At 45.0% G+C, this 27,360-nt stretch overlaps 4 protein-coding genes across 7 annotated transcripts; 1 reads left to right on the top strand and 3 right to left on the bottom strand.

Annotated features, from left to right (window-relative positions):
• Nucleotides 1-3,988: 3,988 nt before the first annotated feature.
• LOC124649341 lies at nucleotides 3,989-6,346 on the top strand. Its single transcript, XM_047188991.1, has 2 exons — nucleotides 3,989-4,071; nucleotides 5,930-6,346. The coding sequence occupies exon 2, from the start codon at nucleotides 5,939-5,941 to the stop codon at nucleotides 6,224-6,226; it is 288 nt and encodes a 95-aa protein (XP_047044947.1). The 5' UTR covers nucleotides 3,989-4,071; nucleotides 5,930-5,938; the 3' UTR covers nucleotides 6,227-6,346.
• A 538-nt stretch (nucleotides 6,347-6,884) lies between these two features.
• Nucleotides 6,885-8,463, bottom strand: LOC124708849 (metalloendoproteinase 1-MMP-like). Its single transcript, XM_047240493.1, has one exon. The coding sequence runs from the start codon at nucleotides 8,180-8,182 to the stop codon at nucleotides 7,079-7,081; it is 1,104 nt and encodes a 367-aa protein (XP_047096449.1). The 5' UTR covers nucleotides 8,183-8,463; the 3' UTR covers nucleotides 6,885-7,078.
• Nucleotides 8,464-14,698: 6,235 nt separating this feature from the next.
• On the bottom strand, nucleotides 14,699-16,788 carry LOC124706235 (2-oxoglutarate-dependent dioxygenase 11-like). Its single transcript, XM_047237887.1, has 4 exons — nucleotides 16,362-16,788; nucleotides 15,975-16,222; nucleotides 15,402-15,726; nucleotides 14,699-15,142 (listed from the first exon to the last, which is right to left on the bottom strand). The coding sequence occupies exons 1-4, from the start codon at nucleotides 16,620-16,622 to the stop codon at nucleotides 14,912-14,914; spliced, it is 1,065 nt and encodes a 354-aa protein (XP_047093843.1). The 5' UTR covers nucleotides 16,623-16,788; the 3' UTR covers nucleotides 14,699-14,911.
• A 148-nt stretch (nucleotides 16,789-16,936) lies between these two features.
• LOC124706233 lies at nucleotides 16,937-27,158 on the bottom strand. 4 transcript variants are annotated; one of them, XM_047237883.1, is made up of 17 exons: nucleotides 27,043-27,158; nucleotides 24,358-26,471; nucleotides 24,009-24,242; nucleotides 23,226-23,572; nucleotides 22,863-23,097; nucleotides 22,713-22,788; nucleotides 22,576-22,628; nucleotides 22,362-22,472; nucleotides 20,770-22,296; nucleotides 20,587-20,693; nucleotides 20,120-20,222; nucleotides 19,784-19,964; nucleotides 19,377-19,444; nucleotides 18,918-19,030; nucleotides 17,686-18,453; nucleotides 17,410-17,506; nucleotides 16,937-17,312 (listed from the first exon to the last, which is right to left on the bottom strand). In XM_047237883.1, exons 2-17 carry the CDS (start codon nucleotides 26,459-26,461, stop codon nucleotides 17,296-17,298), a joined length of 6,141 nt encoding a protein of 2,046 aa, XP_047093839.1. In that variant the 5' UTR covers nucleotides 26,462-26,471; nucleotides 27,043-27,158; the 3' UTR covers nucleotides 16,937-17,295. The 4 variants fall into 4 exon arrangements, with proteins under 4 accessions (XP_047093839.1, XP_047093841.1, XP_047093840.1 ...); XM_047237885.1 differs by having other exon boundaries at nucleotides 20,770-22,281; XM_047237884.1 differs by having other exon boundaries at nucleotides 22,362-22,469.
• Between the last annotated feature and the right edge of the window lie 202 nt (nucleotides 27,159-27,360).

Below are 27,360 nucleotides of genomic sequence, written 5' to 3'. Positions count from 1 at the left end.
GGAAGTCTCTACCGCGGTGCCCGTGCCGGAGGTCTCCACCGCAGCGCCTGCGCCCGACGATTGGCCTGCTTCTACAACGACCAAGCGCGACGAGAAGAAAGCTCGTAGCCTTGTCCTGATCTCTACCGACGAGGGGAACGTCATCCTTCCAGGTTTGGCTTCACGCGCCAATCCTCCCGCTGGTTTTACTGTGATGTTCATGTCATTCTTGTACCGTGGACTGTCTCTCTCTGCCCATGAGTTTCTCCAGCGTCTTCTTCATGTGTATGAGATCCAATTATGGCAACTGACTCCCAATTCGATCCTTCATCTCGCTATTTTCATTACCCTTTGTGAGGCCTTTCTGGGAATCGAGCCTCACTGGGGTTTGTGGAAGAAGATCTTTTTTGTAAAACGCTATAACAGTAGTACGGTTCCTTCGTCACTGGTGGAGTTGGGTTTGTCGTACGCAAAGAAGCGAATTACTTCAATTTCCCAATGAGGGAGTCAGTTCAAGGATGGATGCTGAAGTGGTTCTACATCAAAGACTCATGAGTAGCCGAAATTCGTCTGTCGAAGTTTGTTGATGTTCTCGAAGTTGTACCGAAAAAATCTTAGAAGAATATATTGTCACCCGAAGAAAAGCCTGCAGTCGATATATTGTTTGACAAAGTTCTTCGGATCAAAGAATCCGATGATCAGACTATGATGGGTACCGAAATAGCGGATGTTTTCTTAAGACGCCGAATCCAACCAATCATGTCTAGAGCCCACCCAATATGGTTATATTCGGGTCCCATGGATGAGACCAGAGTAAATGTTGCCGAGTTATCTGAGAAGGAATTATTAGATGAAGTTAGGCGTCTAACTCATTTCTGCCAAGAGGACTCAATCCCGCTTCTAGCTCCTCAAGCTCCCTTTGATTCTGACCACCAACCGAATGAGGTAACTCCTTTCTCGTACTTATAATAACTCTGTATTCCGGATGTGCTCTTTTTCTTTTGTTAAAAACCTTTACTTGTTTCGACAGGTCTGTTAACTGCCAAATATTTTGTGACTATATCGGATGAAAACCTTGAGGAGGGATATTCCTTTGTCCTTATGAAGTCACATGCTGAGGAAAATGAAGAATTTGAAGACAATGATCTTGCAAATCATGAAGCTCTTTCAACAGACCATATATCTTTTGCTGGTGACATAAGTGATACGGTGGAGTCAAATCATGACAATGGTGCTGATCATGTTGCCTTTGTTGATGCAGCTCCGGAGAAGGCTAACCCCCAAACTTCAAAAAGACTGTCTAGCGGCTTCGCAGACGAGGATGATTTGTTTGATTTGTAAGTTTCTTCTACTGCTCCAAGAATTCCTTTGCATTCTAGTACTCGTTCTGATTGGTTTATGCGCTTTCAGCGACGAGGGATTCATAGAGCCTCCTTTGAAGAAGGCAAAGGCAAGCTCCAGCAAGCTAACGTTCACATCTTCTGAAGCTTTGGCTCAAGTGGTAGCCCCGGCAGCCCAACTTTCAACAGCTTCTTCTCTTTCTAAAGGGAAGGAGATTCCTTCGGCAGCTGCTGCTACAGCTTCTCCTCCTCCTACCGAAAAACCTGTAAGTTTTCCCGTTTTCTTAGATGACGGACCTGCTTCCAATAGCCCCCGAGCCTATATTCAACTACTTACAGCTGAACGTGGACTTTGGAAAATATACTATTATTTTAGCAGGTGCTGATCTCGTCTTCTTCTTCTTTTTATAGGATTTTCAAATGGTCATTACTGCCTCGAAGGGCTTTGCCTCTCAATTAAGGACTAAGGACAAAGCCGACTCTTATACATTGGCTAGGTAGGGCCAACGAGTTGGAGTATGACTATCTAAAGTAGGGTGTGTTTTATCAACTTGGAGTACAAGACAATCAATGTACTTATCCGGGATACACTACAATAGCATAGGCAATCCTTGACGGTTATAAACACTGAGGCGCACATTTAATCACCGTCTTCGCACTTAGGCGATACTTAAAAGGTGTCAGTAATAACTACATTGAGAAAAGTGCACACATGGCGCTTTTTTACGGGGCACATAAGATTCGCCGCACCCTCTCGTATACGGCACCAAGCCAATACACTTCGGTGGATTAATAGACGTTGTAAAATTTAGTGTTGTCGCATGTAAGGTGAGGCCCAATATTTTTTGCCTGTGTTAGGTATATCTTCAACGACACTTAAATTAATCACGATCAATTATTCAAAATCAAGTAGTTACCTGTTCATATCCCAATTTCCAATTTAAGATATAAAATTGCATTTGTTATTACATTGATATTACACTGCAGCCACTTGCTACGTAACTAGGGGTCCCCTGCAATTCCAAAAGAAAGGAAAAATAAAAAATGGCTACAACTTCAGTCGGGTTACTTCCATCCTTCACTATGGTTATAATCATCAGTAGCTCCTTTATATACTTTAGAAACATGGGCCTAGTAGGCCCACATAAAAGACACAAGGTCAGTAATTTGGGCCGTGTCATGCCCTTGTACAACATGTGCGATGGTATGAATATGATACCGTACACGGTTGTTTTCGTCGATCCTTTTAGCATGCGGTTATTTTACACAGTGTATGTACAAACATTAATCTGCCAAGGTGTTGCTCAACTGTGTGTGATTACTGATTAGGTGTCCGCGTGCGGCGAACCATCGTTGATCGCTGTTTTTTCAGGTAGCGACAGTGTTTGTGAACAATGCTGAGTTGGTAGTGCAATATAAGCATAAAAATTGTAGCACACCATTGTGTCTGAATAGGGAACTGTCATGTACGTAGCAGGTTCGCATTGCTGAAGCACTACAAGTTTGGACAGAAGCTAGTACACGTACAGCGTCGATTGAGTTGACAACAGCTACAACAGGTTCACTGGTACGCGACAATGCTCGTTGACTGCAAACCAATTAAGGAACTGTTTCGATGACAGGGAAGCGGACTTAGGACTGATGATGATCTGATAGCAAGCCAACTATCTGTTGGACTTAACTGTTTTGTTCAGGCTGTGCGGTTTGCATCACATATTATGAGCTCAACTGTGACTATCCAACAGCATGAGCTGCAAGCCTGCAATATGCCAGTCGATCTTGACAGTTAATCTATATGGAACTAACATTCCAATGCATGTGGTAATTTGTCTCGGAGTGGACCAGTGGAACAAAACTCGGACGAATAAGGGAAATTAAGTACAATTTGTGTTATGGCAGACATACTTTTGTTTTGTGCAGAAATTGAGGACAAACTTGAAGCATGCAGAAACGAAATCCAGATGCTACTCCGCCCTGTTGGTTGAAAAAAAATGTTATCTGAGATGATACAGGGGCTTTCATGGAGGCTGGCTGCTGCAAATATTAGCAAGTGGGGGATCCTTCATCAGTGAATTACTTGCTACACGTGAAGTCGTGAAGGTCTATAGGCAGCCGTCCGAAGGGGGCTCCCAAAGGTGATAATTCGGACTGATTGCTCCTCTCTTCTAAAGCTGTGGCAAGATGATGACGTACGCGCGCTCAGGGCGCACATATTTTTCAAGAGATGAAGAGGCTATGTTCGAGTTTCCAGGAGTTCAAGCTTCTCTTTATAGGCTGTGATGCAAATGGTGCGGCACATCGATGTGCCAGACAAGTTTTAGGCGTTTTAGTTCATGCTCGCTATGATGTAATATCTGGATTTTTGACTAACGTGATTCAGTCTGACTGTAACCTCTATCCCGTTTAAATAAAGCAGTGGATTACGATAAAAAAATCTGGAAAAGAAAAACTCACGCTGACCCAGATGCTAGTTGGCCCAAATAACGGCACTATCTATTCAAGACGTAATGGACCTGGATGCCTTTAAACAAAAATTGGCGCAATAATGAAAGCCCACATATTCAGGCCGGCCCAGATCATTGTCAGCCCAAACAATCGCACTATGTATCTACGACGAACCCTAAAACCAAGGACAACCACCATAAATCAAACCCTAGCGCCGCCGCAATCCGCAAAGAACTACTCCGTAATCTCCTTCAACCTCCTCGTCTGGTCGCCGTCTTGATCGCGGTCTCCGCCCACGCCGCCGGAGGTACGCCTCTCTGCTCCCTCTCCGCTCCTTCTCCCCCGCAGCGACGGTAAACCTGAATTTGTGACTCCGCGCAATCGTGGATCACCAACTTCTATCTTTCGAAAACTCGTTGCGTAATCCTAGGGTTCTCTAGTTTTCGCCGTGTGAGCGGTAATTTCTTGTCTGAAACGCGCGTTCACGCGCTCGGTGGCTAATTAGCCAGTCACACACTGCGGCCACCACGCGTGGCTGCGTTCTCTGTGTGAATGGTCAGTAAGCTCACCTACATTAACTCGATTTGTTGTGTCAAAAGGAGGAACGACTATTCCAGGTGCTTCCTCCTTCGATACATCAACTCACACGATGATATCAACAAGCTAAAGCTATGATTTGCTCGCGAAAAAAGTCATAACTTCAGTTCCCTCACAAAAGAAGCTATTTTTTTAAATAGTTTTGTACTACGTTTATTAGGTGTTCAGCAAGATATGGTTTGTGGAGTTAACATTCTGTGTATAAGGTTACTGAAGCAGTCAACATAGTTGGTTATACTGTGCATAGCTGTGCGCTAAACAGTTCCTGTGTTGAATTGGAGATGCTACTGTCTGCCGCTAACCTTGTGTTGATCCAGTAGACTCCATATTGGGTTAGTTCGCATCTGATTGATCTGCCACTGCCAAATATACTCATCACCAGGAATTTTCTATGTGGAACAACCATTTACGAAATTTATGTCAATTCGATTTCAAGCCTTTCTGGGCTCGGTGGCTAATTAGCCAGTTACACACTGCAGCCACCATGGCAGCAATATCTGTGTGAATGGTCAGTAAGCTCACCTACATTAATTTGTTTTGTTGTGTCTATTGATGGAATAACTCTCATGTGCTTCCTTCTTTGATACCTCAACTCACACAATTGTTTGAACAGGCTAAAATATTAGTTTTGTGACAAGTTTTGTTAGGTTTCTAGGAACCAAATGTGCATATATTAGTTGCACTTCACTTCCTTCATTTTTTTATTGCAACTAGTAGTCGATGTTCATCTAAATTTACATCTTGGGTAAAAGGCTATATAGTGAGGCAATTAGCAACATTTATCCTCCAACCTGTATAAGCAGACTAGACTGTTAGATTGCAGACTGTGCATTTAACTTCGAATCCTTGATAAGAAACGTATCCTCTGGCTGTAGCACTATGTTCCACCTCAGTTGATGTAGTGGTATTTTTGGGGCTTAAGTACCACCATTTATTGTGACCAATAGGGACCGTCTGTCACTATATTAGGAAATCAGGACTGTGTATATTCATGTCCCTGTACAATCTGATTTACCCTTTCTGAAGCAACCTTAGTTTAAACACCTGATGGCTCTTCTCTAAAACATGTATACACAACTAGTTCGGACCTTCTGTCAGTATATTAGGAAAATAGGATCGTGTACATTCATGTCACTGTACGATCTGATGCACCCTTTCTGAATCCACCATAGTTTAAACACATGATGACTCTTTTTTAAAACATTCACTCACAGTTAGTTCAGACAATTGCTTGTTGCTCTATTGCCTGTCACTTCACAGTTTTTAAACTGCAATCATGGTGCCTGTTGATTTGATGATATATCCATTATTTTCATTTTCTTGTAAGCTGGAATTACTGTAAGTAAAGTAATGCTTAGGATTATAGTCAACCATTTTTACCATTGACTCTTGTAAAATATTGAATTTCTTGTTACATCATATACTCTGACAAACCCAAATGCGAAATAAGTTTTTAAAAATACTTTATGATTATTTGTTGATAGTTTTCTGTTAATATATCAAGATGATGGATTGATTGAAGTCTAGAATTTGTCCATTGTGCTCACTTGGCTGTCCATCATATGCAGTTTCCCACGATGTCTGGCGTTACACAATCTGAAGGCTCCCAACCGTCTGCTGCTCCTGTAAAGCCTGCCTCGACTTCGTGCCGAAAAAAGAACTCTGGCAGCACCTCGTTTGTCACGGAACTGAGAGATCACTTCCACGAGTTCGTTCACGCCTCTATGGACGACCACAGGACATGTTTAACAAACACTGTCAAGAAAATGTTTGCAATGTCAAAGGCTGTCGCAGAGAGAAGCAACGAAGCAAAAGAAGCTGGAGCTGAAAGCGTTTTGTCACTTAAGACTGAAGTGTCACATTAGAAACGTGATGCAATGGTATCCTCTGTAGCCAAAAATATGTTTTCACTGTGAATAAGCATAATCCTTAGGTAGATAACATTGTAGTTACACTTTTTTTGATGAATATATCATGTACAGTTACATCATGCTGTTGTCTTTTGAGTTTGCAAAGCAATGCATACAAGAGTGGAAACACTTGCCTTCTGTAGAATCATCCTATCCAACTGCTATCATTTTGCCTATAAAAACATGTCCTAGTCCATCTACAAGTGCGTCACGAGCTGGAGCGTTTTGTCACTTCAGACCGAGGTGTCACAGTAGAAACGTGATGCAATGGTAGTCCTTTGTAGCAAAGGTTTTAGCTGTCACTAAGCATAATCCTGAAGTAGAAAACAGTGTAGTTACACTTTTTGATGAATATATATTATGTACAGTTACATCATACTGTCGTCCTTTTGACTTTGCAAAGTAATAATGTATACAAGAGTGGAAACACTTGCCTTCTGTAGAATCACCCTATCCAACTGTTATCCTTTTGCCTATAAAAACATGTCCTAGTCTATCTACAAAGAAGCTGGAGCTGAAAGTGTTTTGTCACTTGAGACCGAAGTGTCACAGTAGAAACGTGATGCAATGGCCATTGGTGTAGCGAAAGGTTTTCACTGTCAAGGCATAATCCTGGTGTAGAAAACAGTATATTTACACTTTTTGATTGAATATATTATATACAGTTGTTACATCATGGTGTCGTCCTTTTGACCTTGCAAAGCAATCTCTACAAGAATATAAACGCTTCTGTGTTGTGTATAATCACGCTACCAAATTGTTTTCTTCATCTATCCCTTTTGCCTATAAAAACAAGTCCTAGTCTATCTACAAGTGCGTCAGAAGAATGATCGAGACAGCACCAACTAGTAGCCTAGCCGAGGAAGCGACCCAACTGCTCCTCTCCGGTGCCATGGAGGTGTCTTGCTCGTTGTAGAGGGAGCTGAGCCTGAAGTCCGGGTTGGATCCATAGAGCTGCTGCACGCCTTCGACGTCGTCGACGGTGAGGTCCGCCTTCTTCTGCAGCGGCTTGATGCTCGGGTACATGACCGCGTGCGGCGACGTTGAGTGCCCAAGCCCAAGGACATGACCAATCTCATGCGTCGCGACTGACTCCAGGTCGATGGATTCTGACGTTTCCGTTCCATCGCTAAAGCTCAAAGCCCACTGCTCCGAAGCGTCGAGGTGGAGCCGCCCGTTCTTGGGGGAGAAGGCGTGGCCGAGCACGCCGAGCGGCCCGTCGAACGGCACGCCGTCGCCGTGGTTGCCCTTGTGGAACCCCACCTTGATGTCGGCCGCGTCGTAGTCGTCCGTCTCGACGAAGGAGACTGGGATCACCAGCGCCCACCGGTCGAAGGCTCGCCGGAACACGGCCCGCACGTCGTCTTGCGACAGGTAGCTGACGGTGGCCGTGGGCGACACGGCGTAGGATAGCACGATCGGTTCCGACCGCTGCGTCCACCTCGGCTCGCCCTTGAAGAAGGTGAACCGGCTGACCACGGCGCCGCCGTGGTGGTCCGGGGAGACGGACACGCCGTGGTCGTGGTCGTCCTCGACGCCGCAGCGCGGGGACATGATCTGGTCGAGCGTGGCGGCGTCGAGGCTGCCGGTGACGGGCAGGCTGAGCCGCGACTGGTACCGCTTCACGGCGGCCTCGAGGTGCTCGTCGAAGGCGTCCGTCGGCTCCCCGCCGCCGTGCTCCGCCCCGGCGGTGCCGGCTGGCATGTACCCGAACGTGGCCAGGTACCGCTTCAGCTCGCGCAGCCCCGTCACGTGGCTCCCCCGCCGCGCGTCCTGCAGCCGCTTGAACGCGTGCCACCCCGCGCCGTCGTGCCGGCCGTGCGCCGGGGCCGGCCGCGCGGCGGCGGCAGGGCCGGCGCAGGACAGGATCAGCAAGAGCAGCAGGCACGCGGCCGCACGACATGGAAGCATCAGAGCCAGGGGCGCGCTGGCCGTTATTCCGAGGTGTACGCAGCTGGTGGTTATTCTCGTTACCGGTCGCGCGCGGCAAAGAATCTCGCGCGCGCGCGAAACAGGACAGAGGAGAACGGTGCGGATAGGGGGCTGATGTGCCTTTGGTTGGCCACCGGCTGACTCCGTCTTCTCCGTCGTCGTCGTCGTTCGTCGTCTCCCCGTGTGCCCTTCGCCGCCACGCAATCCACGGGCTGCAAGGAAAAATCCGAGCTCTGCGTCACTCGCGACGACCGAAACCGCTGCGAGGCGCCGTGACCTCAAATTTCAAACGCATATCGCGAGCTTGCATCGTGATCGCACCGGTGCTTATTGACGGAGAATATATTGGAGCTAATCCGAGCAGTGATCGCACTCGGACTCGTAATATCATAGGCGCACGGATAGAATTAGAACCTGCAGTGCAGGCAGGCGCTAGCTGCGACCGTTTCAGTTTTGGACACGCCTATTGCCTGGTCCGAACTCGGCACGTCCTCTCTCTGTCAGGAGACGTTAACGACCGGGACGGTTTGCAACTTGATGACAGAGGACGATGATTAGAGTTGACAAGCTTCTTAATGGATTAGTTGATTTTGAATGAGGTCATCGTCTATGGTCAGGGCTAAAGACGAGAGATTACATAATGGATGCCCCTGTCAAATGGCATTTTCAACACTTTCAGCGCACACGCCAAGTTGGAAAACGACACGGCCGTTTCCATGCCTGGTCGTAACGAGTGGCCTACGTTCGTACTAGAAAGAGAAGTTGCTCTAGCCTAGCAAGAAAGCTACTTTTGCGCCATCAGCGATTGAGCGAAGTTTCTTCGTTGCAGAAAGGTATCATCAGCGTACCCACATATCGATTCAAACGACTGGAAACAATGACATAACAAATCATTTCGATCCTACTAATCGCGAGTGGTTTTCTCCCAATAAAAGGATTGTACATTTGTTTGCCAACGCGACACGGCCGTGTCACGATCAAATGTGGATCTCTTTGTCTAGTGCGAGGTGTTCGACCACAATATCTTCCATCATTATTCGTTCCCATCCTTCTCATGCGGGCGACCCATGCGATCGCAACCTGCGCGCGCTGCACCAGAAAACCGCGCTAACTGTCTCAAGAGGGTGTCAAGGTGGATCCCTGTGAGATTTCATTTATATTGTATTTTGATTTTTCTAGTTTAAATTATACTGTTAAAATTTATACTATAAAAAATAAAATGCACTACAAGTGAGACTTAGGTGGGATCCCACTTGACACCCCACCTATAAAAACCAATGAAAAGGAAACTTTGTTGTGAATCATGTAAATCAATGTAAAACAACTAGGGAACCTCACATAGCATGTATGTATATCACATAACATATCAAATATACCAAAGTTCATGGATACATTTTCCATGTATCATACATACATAACATGATTAGTTGCTTCAGCCCAAAAATTAGGCAACTTTGCATGAGAGAGAATATATAGATGTGACCCTCTCCGTGAGTGCCCTAGTCACTCTATCTGCAAAACCGTTAAGTTGGGGTGTATTTGGTGGAGTCCTCTCAAACCTGACGTTAAACTTTATGTAGTACCTCTCAAAGTGACCTCGATATTAACCACCATTGTTTGAACTGACGCATTTCAACTTTCTGGCAGTTCATCTCTCAACCTTGAAATGGAATTCCTTGAAGATGTCGAGCACCTACCACTTTTTTTAACACGTACAAAAATATCTTTCTAGAGCGGTCATCAATGAGTGTCACAAAGTATAATGATCTACCTTGGGATTTTTCGGTCATGAAGCAAACAACACTATGCACAATGTCAAGACCATTCTCCGCATCCTGCGGAGGACGGGTACAAAATGCAAACCTATGTTGTTTGCTAGCAAAACAATATTCACATGGTGTCGTGGTATCGTCACGGCATATGTCATAGGGTGGCTAAAGAGAGTGGTTCCTAATATGGTCTACGGTGGTATCCGGATGCGGGTATGAGCACAAGAAACACGGCGACGTACCCAGGTTCGAGGCCCTCCTGTGGAGGTAACACCTCTACTCCTGCTATGAGTGTATAAGCTATATCACAGTACAATGGTGCTCCTTGAGCTGTATCCGGCTGCGAGGGGAGGCTAGAGGTAGACGAAGGTCTCTTTCCCCGAGCGGTGCTAAGTGTAGAATTGAGAAGTGATCGATCGTCCACCGCGCGTAGGAGGGGTTGGCCAGCTTATATAGACGCTGGAACTTTACATAGAAGTCTCTATGACCTACTGGCTGACTCCGCCGGCTCCGGCTTTGCCGCTCCTTCCCGAGGCGCCAACGTCAGCACCGTAGTGGCTTGCCCATCCTTCTTGCCGAAGTCAGCGCGACATGACGTGCCAGGCGTCGTGGAGGAGGTGTCCCTGTCGGTTAGGTAGCCCTGTAGCCGTACGGCGCAGCCTAGGCCACGATGGCCTGTCAGGCACGGGGCACTGTTGCTCCACAGTGCCCCTTACTTTACGGGAGATGAGATCAGTGTAGACTTCTGCACCCGGATCACCTTTCCAGTTCCTTCTCCTGCAAGGCTCACCAGCCGGGAGCCGGTCGGGGAGAAGTAGACCAAGCCGGACATGGCACGTAGAAGCCGCCCATCCACAGCGCAGTCGGCTATGGCTAGACCAGCGTAGACATGGAGTTAGCCGGCTCGCAAGGCAGCCGGCCACGGCTCCAGTCGGCTGCTCCTCAGCCGGCCTTGAGCCGGTTGTTCCCAGTCCTTTGCCATACCTGGGGTCTTTCCCCCGACACATGGTTTCAAGGTTATGCTTTTCAACTTAGGGAGGAACTCTACGTGAGCAAAATCCTACATACCTTTCTCACTCATATGCCCAAGCCTCTGGTGTCACGACTCAACCGAAGTTTCATTCTCAGCAAGGTCAGCACATTATTGCATAGTTTGGTTTTAATCACATAGAGAGATGACCTTGGTTACTTCCTCGAGCCATAATAAAAAAATCCTTTGTCGATCTTCCATTGTTATCATCAAAGTAACTTCCATGGCCAATGTCAGAAAGCTTGCCAACTAATTTAAAAAATCCAACCGTATATAGGGTACATGCTTCACATCATCGAGCACCAACCTGCAGCATGTGTTTGTCTCAATACATATAGAGCCTTGCCGGCCAACAATAGTCGACGAGCCACTATTTACCATCCTCACCTAGCTAGTAACACCGTTGGTATAGTAGGTGAAATACTCCTTCTGTGATGTAATGTGGAAGGACGCACCTAAATAAACAACCCACCTCATGGCATCGTCACGAACAATGCTATAGCATTCTTCATATTCACTTACTAGATAATCTTGTCCTTCACCTTCGACGATCATGGTGGCACCATTCTCGATCTTTTGCTCGTTCTTTTTTGGAGGTTTACCTTCTGCAAGATCTCTTCTGTGTATCCCGCATCGCTCTTCCTGTGATTTGGCCCGCCACAGTAAAAGCAACCAACTTCTAGTCTCTATTTTGACTTTGACCCCCCCCCCCCCTTGATTTCTGGTCTTTTCTTTGCTAAATTTTGTATTGCCTACATCCACGGTTATCATTCTTGCCGTGGGATTCAGCCACATAAACATTAGATGAGGAGGTATCATATTTTTTCCTTCTTTATGGCTTCTTTATTCATCATGCTATTCTTAACCGTCTCCAGTGTCAAATTCCCATCTAGATCTAAATTGCTAATTGGCACAACAAGCATGTTCCAACTGTCAGGCATGGAACTCAGTAGCAATAGTGCTTGCACCTTATCCTCGGAGTTGATTTCCATGATTGAAAGTTGATTTATGTGGCATTGGAAGACATTCAAGTGTTCAATCACACGGTTGTCGTCTCGGTACTCAAGCTTTGCAAGTCTTCTGAGCACTGATGCCTTGTTTATAGTTGTCTTCCTCTCATACATTGGCTCCAACTTCTGCCACATCTTGCAACATGGTGGAATATAAAGAAGCTCTCTCCTGACCATAGAGGGTGTCTATGGTAGGGAGAAAGTTCAATGGACAACTGCAACATTTCATCACAAAAGGACATCAATCTATTTTTTATGTGTAAAACCTCTCAACTTGAGAGGAAAAACCACGGAATCCACACAAATCTTCTTCCACTGTTATCAAATGGGGGTATAACTTGTTCTTCTTTAGAGAGCACTAGAGGATCGCATACATCAAGATACACTCAGATCTTGGATGCCAACAACAAAATTCGGGGCACAAGAGGTAGGATTAATTGAAGCAATCTCACGAAAGATGGCGGAGCCACATCTTACGACAACACCCATTAGTCAGCTATTTCTAGCTCTCCTCGGTTCGCTAATCCAGAAGTCAGTTCATCTTCTGGATTAGGAGACAAGGTTGTCGATCTAATCTTCACAACCTTGTGGGCAAGGCCTTGCGCTTGATTTAGCTTCTTGCTTGAACTTCATCTCTTTCCCTTCTCTGTTTTTTTTCTCCTTCCCTTGTTGGAGGCTATCCTGGATTTTCGTCACTCCACCTAGCGGTAGCTGGATGGGAAACTTATCCTCTCCCTCCCTCATGTGCAATGTCTAAAATGACCCTCAGTCATAACCCACATGGGTAATGTGCTTTTGCACTTGTTTGGGTCATGTAAAAGGTTTCAAAAGGCCATCTCCTCATAGCCCATGTGAGGAGGATACCCAACAGTGCTCAACGCTGCCACACTGCAATTCTCTCAAATGGATTTGCCGCCATTCATATAAAAAAAGGAAGACTCCACACGTTTTATGCTTGGTGAGACCAAGGTTGGCAATATGTGTATTGTTTGTGGAGCTGAGTCCAATGAAAAGGAATTGTTTGGTTTTGGAGAGCCGACGCTGAGGGCGTAGAGAGATGGATGGACAAGAGGTTCCCCTTGCACACAATTACTGAGGTCACTAGTTCATCAGGGGATCATATCGTAATGACCACTGAGGCAGTTATCGACGGCGTTGTGTACCTGTTTAGTTACTATGAAAACACTGTTTCTCTGCATTGGTTCCTATCCTTCTGCCTAGAAACAGTGGCGCTTAAAAAACTCTTTCTGGATACATATGAGTATATGACACACCACAGTCACCATGACACCATTCCATCCTTAGATCATGGCATGGACATCTTCTTCTTCGGTATGTAACAAGGTGAGCCCTGACTTGAAGATGGTGGTAAACAATTTTTCTAGTAAGTTCCTTGAGAGCATTTGGGTGACTGTATTGTTTTCAAAATCACATCTATCGAATCTTCAAATTTCATTATTCTGGTGAACATTCATTGAGTTTCCTACAAGGACGCAGTATTTAATTTTGTAGCATACGGTTAACATGTCTGGTTTCCGCATGGCATAGTACACGAATTCATTTCCAGACTGTATATTAGTACAAGGATACAGTATTTAATATTTTATCATGAGGGTCTCTGCAGATTACATGATAGCACATGGATATGAGGTGCTGCATTGACAATATTTGTGGTTTAAAAAAATTGACCTGAAGTGGCTTAAATTTTCTCTGCACTCTCAAGTAAACTGCTGTCTAGCAAATACTTTGTAATGCTAACAACTATGAGATGGATTTGGTGTGACAGTATCTTATTTTACTTTCATTCCTTCTGTTAATAATATATAAATCCGTCCTGATACTGTAATCTATAGCCTTGCACAATCTGGATCCATATAAACTCAACTGAATCCTCACCTGCTGTGAAATACTTTTATGTCTCAGGAGTCAGCAACCAACGTTACTGGAGACAGCGTTGAGGATGATGGTCCTGTGGGCTGTGGACACACAGGAAACTTTATCTGTAGTAACAGTGTTGCAAACATACAAAGAAGCTTTGATTAATGGTGATAAGGCCAAAGTAGGGGAGATAGAAGCTTTTTTACTTTCTATTGAGGATGAGAAGAAGTCTCTTAAGAGCAAACTCACTACTCTAGATGCAGAATTGACAACTGGGAGAAAGCACATCTTGAGGATAGGCACCGACTTGATGACTTCAGTGGCTACAAGAAAATGACCAAGATTGAGCTGCTGATAAATGTGCAAGGGGAGGATGTGGTGAAAATGCTGCCACTTGACACTTGTTTGCTAGTTCAATTAGCCTCTTTGGAGTGATCATCGCATACTTGTTCTGCTGACATGAGTTTTTTTCAAGTGTTTGGTACATCAATTTTGCGATGGGACTTCGAAATGAGTGTAACCATTTTTTAAATTTCATGGAGATTTCTATGTTGCTATCTCTGAGTGAGTATTCCTCTGTACTTGGTCCATCATACTGTCGATCACCATTGTTTCCATCTTTTCACCTGACGGATGGTACATATCGCTTCTCGTGTCAATGAAACACACACCATAAAAATCTGCGAGCATGTTTTGGGGGGAGATAAAAAGTTGGTTCATGAAATTTCAGTAATCTGCGAGCACGTTTTGGGGGGAGATAAAAAAAGTTGGTTCATGAAATGTTGCTCATCTGCAGACACCATATATGTAAAACAAAAAATTCACAAAATATATTGTTCATAAAAATTGTCAGAAATCCATGCTATGAGAGAATTACACAGAACATCCATCTGAAAGCAAAATATATGAGACAAAATAATTCGCCAAAACAAAGACATGAGACAAAGGAAAGCACAAACACTATCAGCAACCTGCGAGCAGAAAAGTTCACTAAAATACAATCACTACTCTGATCATATAACTATAGCTTCAAGCTCTCCAGGTACCTCCTCCCTTCCAGCTTTGCAGCGAAGTATCCCTTTGTGTACTCAAAACCGTCTATCGCCTTGTATCGTGGATCGCCTAGCTCCTGAAGCGGGCCGATTGTGCAGGGAAGGTGCACGCTGTGGAACGCTGCAATCGTGATCCTTTCCTTTTCAGGGTTTATCACCGCCTGGTGCTCGATGCTCTTGTACTTCCCATTGGTGATTATCTGTTGGAAAACAATAACAATTACTCAGTCAGATTTAGAGTAGTGAACTGGTTCATTTCGATTGCATCATCTTGTTTATAAGAAATTCTGGTCACCCTGGGCTCTAGTTCCTTTTCTTTCTCCTTTTGCTGAAAATTGTTACATTTCTTTTCAGTGTTTACTATTCCGGGCTGCTGTCATAACAGTAAATAGTATTTGCAGTTTCTTGAAGCTTAGCCAGTTTTCTCGAGAACAGACCAGATCCTAACTAGGCACATACCTCGAGAACGTCGCCGATGTTGACGACGAGAGCTCCAGGCAGGGCCTGCACGGAGAACCATTCCCCATCCTTCCTGATCTGCAGTCCTTGCACATCATTTACATGGAGGAGCAATGTCATGCCGATACCGTCCGTGTGAGGTGATAGGCCTAGCACCTTGTCGGCTTGACGGCAGGGAGGGTAGTAGTTGATTCTCACGGACTGGGGCAGCCCCTTGAAGGTGCCCAGGAGTGCCTCATGGTCAACTCCCAGGTCCTCTGCCATGAACCTGAACAGTAGCTCAGTTACATTTGCCAGCTCCGTTGTGTACTTGTGAAGCGTCTCCCTAGGATGAGCAAACAGAGGGTCAGATGTTTGACACTTTGACTCCGTCAAAGCCAAGCACGAATTCGGACTATGATGAAGTCTTTTGCATCAAATTGAAAAAATAGCCTATCAATCTAGGTGAAGAAACGTTAGCATCCAATTGTCACTTCCGTACGTGCAAAAAAATATTACTACTCCACTATGATCAGGTGAAATGACCTTGAGCAACGTACATCACCTAATTGGCGAAACAGAAAATCATTTCACCTGAAGGTACAGGGCTTCTTAGGCCAGAAATCCAGGCTCCGTTCCTCGACGGGCCTAGTGGCGAGGAACAGCAGGTCAACCCAGTCGAGCTTCTGCTCCTTGGAGAAGACGAAGTGGTGGCCGAAGCCCTGCATACCGTTGGGCGGTATCGCCACGGCTGACTTCTCCTCCAGAGGAAGGCTGAAGAACTCCGAGACGTCGGCCTTGATCTGTTGCGACAGCACTTGGTCCACTCCATGGTTCACAAGCTGCAGGGAAAGAAACTTGCACGATTCTAACGAGTTTTCCGCTGCCCAATATGGTGTGAATCGTGGCAAAATATTGCAGAGAGAGAGAAGAAGAAGTGAATCGCTATGCTCCAGCGACTATGAACAGTTGAACACAGACCTGGAAGAATCCCCAGTGCTCACAGGCGGATCCGAGCTTAGCCAGCTCCTCCTGGGAGAACTCGGGGTTGATCAGCCTTGACATGTCGATCGTCGGCAGAGTATAACTCCCGGCGTCGGCGATGACGGGATCGGCATCGATCTCCGGCCTGATGTACCTTTCGGGTACCTCACCGGAGTCGTGGATGGTTGCTGCCACGGCCTGCACGCTCTCTTCAAGGCAGACGAACGCCACCTTGATTTCATCAAAGGCTTCAGCCATGCTTCCTTTGGTCAAACTAGCTCGCTAATGATGGATGGCTAAAACTATGAGCAATACTAGTTGAGATGTATGTATTGAGACAATTTAAACAAGCGAATAATATAGAAAGTCAACGCTGGCATTTATGTGTAAGGATGACACAGCTCACAGTAGAGAGCAACCTATTTCTATGTCATCGCAAATCGGTAACAGGAAGTCGGCCTACAAATCAGAGTTGCTGCTTGCTTCACGATTCATTGCTTTCGGCAAACACATCCCTATACAATGCATCAACGACAGTGCAACAGCCACGACAACGGATTGCCAATCACACATCAAGGTCAAAGCATTCACTTACACCGGAAGCAAGTAACCAGTCGATCATTCCAACATGGGGCTGGCACTAAAGAGAAGGTAAGATACCACCCTCACATACATACCTCATGACTGTTGATGATTAAAAACCAGACCCGTTTTTTCCCTTCGCACTGTATCTACACAGTGACGGAGGTTTTGGGGAGATTAATGGCTAACCCTAAGACACAATGATACTGTCAAGTACAATAAAAAAAATATAGAGATAATACACTAACTTAAGCTAGTTTATAGTACATCCCAACACAGCAACACTCCAATCCTATCATTTTGCTTCCATACTCAGCAAGCCACCCATTATGTACAGACACCGGAGTTGTCAGCCATGAGCTCTCCCTGTTTCCAAACAGTTCACAAAATAGATTGACCATCATGGCATCAGGAATGACATCAATAAATTAAATCTCCAAACCACCAAGAATAGAAGCGTTACCTCTTGAGGCAGAAGTAGCACTCCTGAAATTAGTCCTAGGGACTTTTTCGCCAGTAACTTTGGAGAGTATAAGGGAACTCTGCATGCCCTCAAGCAACTGTGTAGCAAAACCAAGTTAGCACATATACAGCAACAAGCTCCATAAAGTAAGTTGTAGCACATCAATACTGAAGACTACAATGAAACTGAAAGGTGCCAAATTATGCCCCAACAGTCTATACAGTTGCCGCAACAAAAACTATCAATATTCAGTAGCAGAATGGATAGTTCCTGTACCCGTGAGGTTGGTTGAATTTTGCGGTTCGACCGTCGGGGTTCAGCAGAGTCAGAGCTAGCCTGGGCTGGAATTTCAGATGTTTTCCTGTTCAAGTTATTATCCATAGAAGGAACATATTTCCTTGTAGCTCGATCCATAGTGGCTGGCCTCTTCTTGGTACTAGGGACACTTGGTGTAGGAACAGAAGCATCTTCAGGTATAAGGTTGACAGTAGGGTTGACAAGGTTGGAAGAGCTTGCCGCGTTAGCCGCAAAAGCAAAACTGCTTTCAACAGCACTAGAGCCTGGGACATTCTGAGACTTCGCAGATTTGAGCCCTCTGGGTCGCATGTCACCTACCCTCTTTGCTCTCTGGTCGAGTTTTAGGGTACTTTCCCGTGGTCTTCGCAGCTGTGGTACTGATTGTTTTGGAAATCTTGTTGATGTACTACCCTCAGAAATCTGTTTGCTTACATCCATAAACTTCTTCATCTTTCCAGGTTTTGGGACACCGAAGACCTTTGAGCCTTCCTTTTGCAGTCCAGGCCGCCTGGTAGTTTTACTCTCAGCTGCACTTTTTCCGATGTTGAAAATCATGTCCCTATCAGATAAACCCAGTGGTTTTGGCTCCCTTAGCTTTGTTCCGGCATTAGTGATCTTGTCTTTATAAGGGCCCTGTGCTTCTCCAATGATGGGCATCTTGTCTTTCGAAGGGCCTTGTGCCTCTCCAACGATAGGCACATGGTCATTCACTGCTGTCCGTTGGCGTTTTTCATAAGGAGAATCACCCTGTCCACAAAACATTGCTATTCAACATGACTGCAGAAGTAATATTTAGCACATTCGATAGATATTGTAATGTGCATTTGAACTGTACAAATATGAGCTTTGACTGTAACTTTTGGTAGAACATTTTGTTAGTGGTTACAAGTACGTGTGGGTAAAATCAGTTTCACGGTTTCGCCGGTTTCAGCTTAGTTCATTATTTTATACTAAACTGGAATTAAGATTCGATGAGTGAAAATAAATGAACTAGTCACATTAACTGGTTTCAAACGGTGTCAGTTTTGCCCACCCCTAATTACAAGATCATAATCAAAAGTGCTTTTGAAGACGATTCCAATAGTATCAAATGTGCAAATAAACGTAAGTATTATCGATTAAATTTTGGTCAAAGCTCAAATTTGGGCAGTTTAAAGTACACCTTAGATTTGCAACGGAGGGAGTAACATGTCCAGAAAATAGGAAGGAACCTTATAAGATTTGTCTTTCCTATCTCGTGCACGGGACCACTCTGTCCATTCGCCATCCTTCCAAACAAGTGATGGACGAAGAGTCCAAGCATCAACGACTACAGAATCACCAACTGCAAATACATGATTAAGACAAGACGTTAAAGAATCATCTATTGAAGAACTTTGTCGTTACATAAATAAAAATTCACAGGTCAAACTAGAAATCTAAGCAAAAAAAAGTAAGTGCAATAACCAATTATGTCCCATCAAATGTTAATGATGTCAATTTCAGTTCAAATGTGGGCGGCATACTCAATACTTTGTCTAACTGGAAGCATTGATTGTCATATACAAACTTTGAGATTGAATTAGTACTAACTTGAAATATACACTCAACAACAAAACTCACCGTGCAAACAGGTTACAATAAGAATACCATACAGCGAGCATATACATATATAGAGGTGCTAATGTTACCTGGAAATTGCACAACAAACTTTGTTTCACCAGATTCGCAGTTCTGAGAAATAATACCCTCTCGCCAACTGTGGAGAAACAAGCTTCAGATCATTAAGTGGTATAAAATAGAACACTACTATCACACTCAGAACACTGTTACCATAGGAATGACGCTGTAGCAAGAAAGAAGACAGTTGTAGAGTTGTTTCTAAAACTCATTTTTTACTTGTATGTATGACATACTGATTCTGTGCAGCCTTCCAAACAAAAATACTGAAACAGGGATACCCACCGCAGTATTGAGCATAAAGACCACAGGTGGATATGAAAATCTACAACATATTGCGCTGTCCGCAGCTATATCTTATTGTCCTTTTCCATGGAAAAAAAGCAAAGTTAAGACTTAAGAAGACTGAATGCCATACCTATTTTTGATCCATGCATCCACGTGATCACCAATAGCCCAAGAATAATTTCCTGCGGTGTCCCTGTGGCGCTTTCGAGTACCTTTTAATTTAGACATAGTAGCAGGATGGGCAAGGCGTATTTGAGGTGCCTTCTCCCCCTCCTGCTTCAGTGACACCCATTCTTTGCAAAGACCAGGTCCTAAAAATGATCAGTTAATCACAGAGCCTGATTAGCATAAAGCCCAACACTTCAGTGTAGCCTGAGGATAACAAAAGAGTGGATAGAATGCATCCGTTATGGAAAACGAGGCACCTATGAAAGTGCACATATCAATTGAAGAAATTGGTACCAACCTCCACTGTGGACCTCATAGCTGATGAACGCACTATGTTCGTTTATATCAAGGACTTTAGCAGAAAACCAAGCCGCCCCAGACCCGCCCACATCAGCTAAAACCTGAAAAAAAATGGAGTAATATTAGACAAGCTTCTTATCATGTGACAGATCAGGTTGTAATCTTGTGGCAGATCAGATCAGATAAGATACTGTAAGGGTGACAAACAAACATACTACTGTCCCATTACAATCATTTCAATGTGCGTAATTAAACTTTCCAGATTTAAACTTTAGCTGCTGATACACACAAAAATGTAAAGCTTGGTCCCATGAAATGTATCAATAAATGGGTCATATAAGAGTACTTAATATTACCTTTTTATGGATTTCTACCAATATGTCACTTAAAGTAAACAGACGAAGTTGTGTATTGATATTCATGTAGAAAGGGGGAAACATATCCAGGCAAAAAGAATCAACTGACCTCAACAAGAGATTCCTTTCCAATACCATTCCAGATTATGCTTGGTGCTGTATCATTTGTGATGACATTGAATGGGGCAGCAGATAGATTTTCTTCAACCCCATTTCCTACACGAGCCAAGCAAAATAAAAATCAGCTACTGAACATCGATCAAAACATACAAAAAGATACTTGTAGTTTTACCTGAGTGCATCCCATCGGGCTGCAATTCTTTGACACTAGAAGATGGCTCCAATTTCTGGTCATATTTAGATTTATTACCACGCTTTCTGCCAGATTTATTAATACCAGAAGGCAGCTCCAATTCTTCTATTACCACGTTATCAATGGTGTTCTCAGCCTTTTTATTCTTCACTCTATCGGACTTCCAGTAGCCATCAGGACCAGCTTCCAATAGCTCACCTAAAGTAAAAGGCAGAGGCTCACCCATTCCAATGATGCTTCCTGCTTTGAATACAGCCTCTGCTGCAAGCTCTGCAGCTTTAAGTATGGCATCTAAGTTTTCTGCACGTTTTGTAGCTGCAGATGCCTCTTCAACCCTCTTTCTAGCAACCTCTCGTGCCACCGAAATGGTGGAGCCTGGGGCATGAGTGCTGTCTTTTGTTTTCCAAGACGATTTGGGCGTGAAACTTAACATACTGGATAGATTGTTATTGACATCAACTTCGCCAGCGTCACGCTTCTGCAAGGAATTAAAATATTTTGAAGAGCCAAGGGCTTCTTCTGCCATCATTTTCGCCTGCAATGCAGCTGTTGTCGCCATCTTAGCAGCTTCTGCAGCAACCTTCGCAACAGAAACTGCAGCAGAAGCAGCAGCAGCAGCTGAAGTAAGCTTTTGTTCTACGTCTGCAGGTAATTTCCCCATTGAGTTTGTGGATAATTGGCTCCATACACCTTCACTGACCCTAAGTGCCTCCATAGAGTACATACTTGCACATTTGTCTTGGTCCATACATTGCTCTACTGCACCACTGATCTGTTCTGAAAAGATTATTCTGCGGTCAACACTCTTACCACCCAGGTAGTTAGGCACAGAGGTGATCAAACTTGCATTAGGAATAAGCCCGCTGCCCAGAACATTACTTGGAGAAGGAGTAGATAAGGTGAAGCCTGGTACGTGCTTAGTGGCAGGAGTAACAGCTGCAAGGTCTGTTTTGAGTTGAGAGGAAGCAATGTCAGGTTGCTGTTCTGGACTTTCTGAAGCTTTCTTTCTTTTTCTTGGCTTTTGTGATGCAGCCCCACCTCTGTTACGCTTAGTACTAGCCGGTGCCTTCTGTTTCTCTTCATGTACAACTGCTAAGGGCATAGCTTCTGAAATGGATATGTTTTTACAAGGTCCCTTTGCAGATTCACTTGAAGTGGCAGTTGGTTGCATTGATGAATCGAATATTAAATTTTGTGGTGGAACTAGCCAAGGTGCAGCACGTGGACCCTGAGGAAACCACGATGTAGCAGCAGAAGTAGGTTGCCTCGTCTGTGAGTTATATGTGAATACTGGTGATACAGCCTGGCTAAAATCCAGATGGGAACTTCGTTGTAGATTCAGCGCAGAACTAGCAAGAGGTGACATACTGAAAGTTGGTGAGTGCAACGGTACAGCAGTATATGCCGGCAATACAATTTTGCCACCTTTTCTGCCATCTGGTTCAGTTTTGCCCGCTGCACCCTTACTGGCTTTTTCAGCCACGCGATTGCCTGCAAACTCATTTACTGCAATTAAGAAGCATGTAATTATAATTATATCATAGTAGTGCAATCATCATATCACATATTACCTATATGTGAGCTTGTAGGAGTTTCCAAACCAGCTAAAGGTGATTTTTGATTCTGAAATCTCTCAACAGCAGCCCGCCAAACTGCCTCCCATGCACAATTGCCACCACCTACTGTTCGTTAATGCCAAAATTATAAGACAGGACAAACAAGGGAAGAATCTCGCAAAAAAAATAGTACTCCGTACAACACTTTCAGCAATGAAACAACACGCACCAGACTCTCCAAAAGCTGACACCATGTAGGCCTCTGCTGGTGGTATTCCTTGACTGCAGAAAGAAATTAATTTCCATAATATGTACACTTATAACTAAACAAGTAAACAATGTAAGTGTAAGAGAGTTCGAACTCACATAAGAGCTCCATAAACAAATATCTGAGCACGTAGCTGCACATGTTGTAAATCTGTGAAAGGTTGGTGTGCTACAGCTGCAAGAAGCTGATGTATTCAGGACAGGTAATATAGATATCTGGACTATTTGAAATATAGAAGGTTTGCCTACCACTGCTTGCAGACGTTGAATGCTGTTGTGGCTGCTCCTGCTCTAGTGTTGCACTTTTAGTTTTAGTACTATCACCGGTATGGGAGCTGACAGAGAGCACTCCACCACTTTGAACTACTTTTGTCCCAGATTGTTTCTCTTTGCCAGTCTCCAGAACAGATGTTTTCTTACTCTCTTCAGTGTTTTGCCTCGGTGCATTTCCAGGGCTTCCAGGTTTAGAGTTTTCTGTGGTGGCCTAAAATTAGGACAGAGTAAACAAATTACAATATAATAAACCGTGCCAATATCTCAGCTAGCTCATGCAAGTCTGATGTGTATTTAAGGTTCAAACTCATGCACACAGGGAGAGAGAGAGAGAGAGACCTTGGTATTTTGAGCAGACTTAGATATGGGAAAAGGGCTCCAAGCAGGACAATGAGCTTTTTCAGATACTTTTGGTGGATCTCCAACCTCAAACGAGAAACTTCTATCATCACCTGCTGTATTTGCCTCAGAACTGAGAGTAGGTTGTATATTTTTGGCAGAACATTCTTTGGAGCTCTGGGAGGCATCAGCTGAGGCCACAGGATCTTTTTTATCATCGGATTGTTCAGTTAGGGTGTGACTAATCACAGCACTACCCTCCTGTCTACCTTCCTGGAGACAGGGTTCAGTGCAACTAATCACTGTAGGGGACCCACATGTAGAATCATTACAGCTTCCATCGATATCTGTAGCCAAAAGAATATGTCACTTCAGGTCCGCTTGGGCTGATTGCGTTAGCACGGTTAACAACTTAACAGCATACTTCTCGTAACAGAATGGAAATAATTAAGTTGACAGAATCACATATAGTGAGGCTCGAATTTGTAAAAGAGTGCCAAAACTGAGTGCAAGGCTTGAATTTAAACAATGCTTCAACATTCTATACCTTCTAGAAATATATTATAGATCTGGAACTTGTTTGGAGCAAGAAGTTGAATTTGCAGAGTTTGGCTGTCTATGTTAGCATGACAAATGTATGGAAGGGGAAAAAGGGGTTACTAATCGACTAAAGGGCTAAGTGCATAAGAGCTGTCAGAAATATTTGCTTTGTAGAAATATTGTTTCTTCTAAAAAGTGGTCACACATCCCTCTTATGGAGGAAAACTGGTAGCACACACTAACCTTTTATATGCACACTCATATCATCCTTCTCATTTAAAGGAGTTTCTATGATTGCTTTTGCAGCCTTGTCAGATGAGATACTCGAGGGTGGTGTGGACAAATTTCCGCGATGCTCAGGTTGTACGGAAGGTCCATCAATCTGGCAATTTTGTGGATAAGAAACTTCTTGGTGGTCCGAGTGTGCTGAAGGCCTGTCGGCCTGGCATTTCTGTTTCTGAGCATCTGGATGATCACCTGAACGAATCCTAGCATTGTCAGTTTTAAGAGAAAACCTGCTCCAATGAAACACACATTGCTAATAGATACTCTCAACCAGGATGAAATTATGGGAGGAAACAAACAAAGTCACCTGATTTATCCTGAGTCTGACTCGTGGTCAAACTACCCAAAGAAGTCTGCTCGTTGAATTGCGTCTTTTTTGCAGCAGGATCAGTTTGACTGCTCGAAACAGCATTGACATTTGAGTTCCCTGACATTGCTGGCTTCTTTCCCCATGACCCAGGAACAGATGTTACATTGTGGCCTCCAACTTCTGAAGAATTAGCACCTTCCTCAAACGACTCCACGTGATTTATTGAGGAGACCGTCAAAGTATTTTCATCGAGTACACCAGCAGGAGAACGGTCGGATGGAACACCTCCTGAACAGTCAAGTTTATCCATTGTTGCATTGTGTGTATCAGCAACAGTGGTAGAAACGATATTGCTGCTTAAAATGCTCAATGGTGCCATATTTTTCTCTTGAGACCCAGAGTTAGGTGATACCAAATGCTGGTTCCCAGACTCATCTTCTAAAGCAGGCGTATGATCTTCCTTCACTGGCCCCTCCTGATTTACTGATGAAATGTTTAGGTTCTTTTTGTGAATTAAACCAGCTGAAATATTGTCAGGTGCTGCGTTGCCCGACAAGTTAAACCCATCTTTTGATGTACCAGTAAGATCTCTATCATTTCCATCATCACTAGATTGTACCGAGTATTCAGACTTCTCTGAAATAGCTGAGATTTCCTCCATAATTGTTTTTTCTTCCATAGCAACACTGTTTAGATTATCAGCAGAATCTTGACGCTGCTCTAGCACTCCACGTTTTGAGTCGTCACCAGTGCTCATATTTGTATCACCTATAACAACATTTTTTAGATTGGCAGGTTCTTGATGCTGCTCAGGTCCATGCTTTGAGACGTTAATATCTGTATCATCCACCCCATCACTTTTTGTAACTCCAGTGACATGAGCAAGCTGTTCTCCATTAGGAGACTGAATCAACTCACTACTTTTGGTTGACAGGGGAGTAACTGGATGAGGACTAGAATCTTTGAAATCTGGATGGTACTGACTAGATTTAGCAGAACTGGGTTCTTCGCCAATACCAAACTTCTCAATGGCAAGCTTGCTGCTTGTGTCAACTGAACTTTCAAGGCCTTCTGCTGCATGTTCCACTTGTGAAAAAGATGGTTGATGCGAGGCACTGACACTCTTGCTAGTGCCATCACTCCTTTGCAGCATCTTAACTGGATTGGTGATGGCCTCCAATAACCCGTCCGAACTTTCTGTCAATTTTTGCAATTCATGCACTCCTCCAGCAAGTTTATTCGCATGCATATGGTTGTCTTGGTCAAAGCGATATGAACCAGTAGAGTATATGTTCTGAATTGGAGCCAACTCAGAGAAGGGCTCGCTGTTGAGCGTCCTGGAATCTACTCCAGCTGAGTGTACGTTGAGATTGTCCAAAGAAGCACCATCGTGAACCACCTCAAAGTAATTGGCAACAGCTGGACAGCTTTCTGGTACGCTTTTGGAAGCAGAAGACAAGTTCTCGCTCGCAATGCGCTTCTCAGGAATAGGGTCCAGCATATAGCTTGACGTCCTACCTGATAAAGCTGAACCTGCAGCACGTTCAGCTTTCTCATCCATCGAGGACCGTGCAACATCTACAAACTGAGGTTGATTCGCCGAAGGTTCTTCTGAATGAGCACCCTGAGACTGGTCATTTACGGCTGGCCCTACAGTGCTATCTGGTGGGGAGTTGCTTGACTTAGGCTGCGTCTTGGATGGATCGATCTGACTATCCATACCACCACTTGGCTGCCGATGTGCACTACCATCCATGTTACCCATCATCTCATTTTCCCCGACCGACTTCAGCAACATCTCCACGCACTCAGTGGATGTCGCGTCCGACCAGACATAGTTGGTCCTGGATATGGAGCAGGACTCAGCCGCGCTAGAGCTGAAATCAACGGCGCTTCCGGTGGACAGCACGTCGATCCAGCTGTTATCGTGCCCTCCCACGCTGAAAAACCCCTCGGAGTCCGTCAAATTATCGAACCTGAGTTGGTCGTCGATGTCAAGCTTCGGCAGTGCGAATGGCCGCAGACCTGATGGGGATTTGCTGCTGTCCTCGCCGGCTAGCTGGAAACTTCGGCTCTGGAAATCGGTATCATCATAATCCATGGGTGTTTGCCTGCAAGATGGGCAGATTTGTTTAGAATGTGCAGAGATGGAAGTTCCAACAGGTTGTCAACGTGCGTAAGCAGAGTCTGAGAAGGAAAATTTCGGGTGAAGCTAAGCGTTTGGTGGCAATATCCGGTTTTACAGTTTACACATGATGTAGTTCATACATATTGTTTGGATGGGTGGCCTAAGATTACGGGGTAAAGTAATTTTGCTTGACAGGAACTGTAGGAGACCACAGAAGCTTAGCCTAGAATCATATCACTAGTGAGTTCGAGACAGCTTGGTTGATGCAAACCAGGTTCCAGGATTCCTGACACAGCCATTATCCAACACTTAACGGACTGCCAGTGGACGCTACTCCAAAAGCTCGAAAACCCTAATTCCGAAACGCTGCCCACGAACTTGAAACCAGGCCGCAGGTCAAAAGCAGCATCCAAAACACGAAGCGTCCCATCCATTTCAAGCGGCGGCCAAAACCCTAGCTCGCGCAGGGCAGGCGGCTACTGGAGCAAATTCCCGACGCGGACACGGCGCGGCGCGCGGGAAATGGAAGGGGAGGAGAGGGTGAGGGGAGGTACCGATGGGAGGTCGCTGGAGCTTCTAGCACCCGCCATCCGTGAGCGGAACCCTAGATCCTGCAGGGCGGCGGCTGCTGCTCATACCCCGGCGGCCGGCGCCGGAACCGAACCCTACCGACAGCCGCGCGGCGCGTGGGAGGGAGACGGCGGTCGGCGGCGCGGCGAGGCGAGGGCGGCGGAGGGGGCGATGGGCGGGCGGGATGGAGTGAGGTTTTGTAGCTTTGTGGTTTGGTTTGGCTGCGCGAAGCACCACGCCAGTCGCGAGCCAGGCACCAGTCAGTCCACCACCGCACACTGGGGAGAGGAGAGGAGAGGGGA

This window comes from Lolium rigidum, chromosome 4 (assembly GCF_022539505.1).
Source record: "Lolium rigidum isolate FL_2022 chromosome 4, APGP_CSIRO_Lrig_0.1, whole genome shotgun sequence".
In the NCBI taxonomy this organism is placed as follows: Eukaryota; Viridiplantae; Streptophyta; class Magnoliopsida; order Poales; family Poaceae; genus Lolium; species Lolium rigidum.
The sequence above is the reverse complement of the archived record's forward strand: the minus strand, read 5'-3'. Positions and strand labels throughout refer to the sequence as shown.

Bases quoted from the DNA above. Each gene is read 5' to 3' on its own strand.
- LOC124649341 (XM_047188991.1), top strand. From the start codon at position 5,939: ATGTCTGGCGTTACACAATCTGAAGGCTCCCAACCGTCTGCTGCTCCT.
- LOC124708849 (XM_047240493.1), bottom strand. From the start codon at position 8,182: ATGCTTCCATGTCGTGCGGCCGCGTGCCTGCTGCTCTTGCTGATCCTG.
- LOC124706235 (XM_047237887.1), bottom strand. From the start codon at position 16,622: ATGGCTGAAGCCTTTGATGAAATCAAGGTGGCGTTCGTCTGCCTTGAA. The intron at 16,223-16,361 runs GTCTGTGTTCAA...CTTTCCCTGCAG, and splicing joins AGCACTGGGGATTCTTCCAG to CTTGTGAACCATGGAGTGGA. The intron at 15,727-15,974 runs GTGAAATGATTT...TGCTCATCCTAG, and splicing joins AAGAAGCCCTGTACCTTCAG to GGAGACGCTTCACAAGTACA.
- LOC124706233 (XM_047237883.1), bottom strand. From the start codon at position 26,461: ATGGATTATGATGATACCGATTTCCAGAGCCGAAGTTTCCAGCTAGCC. The intron at 22,789-22,862 runs GTAGGCAAACCT...AGCTTCTTGCAG, and splicing joins TTCAACGTCTGCAAGCAGTG to CTGTAGCACACCAACCTTTC. The intron at 19,445-19,783 runs GTATGGCATTCA...GTTTCTCCACAG, and splicing joins GATGCATGGATCAAAAATAG to TTGGCGAGAGGGTATTATTT.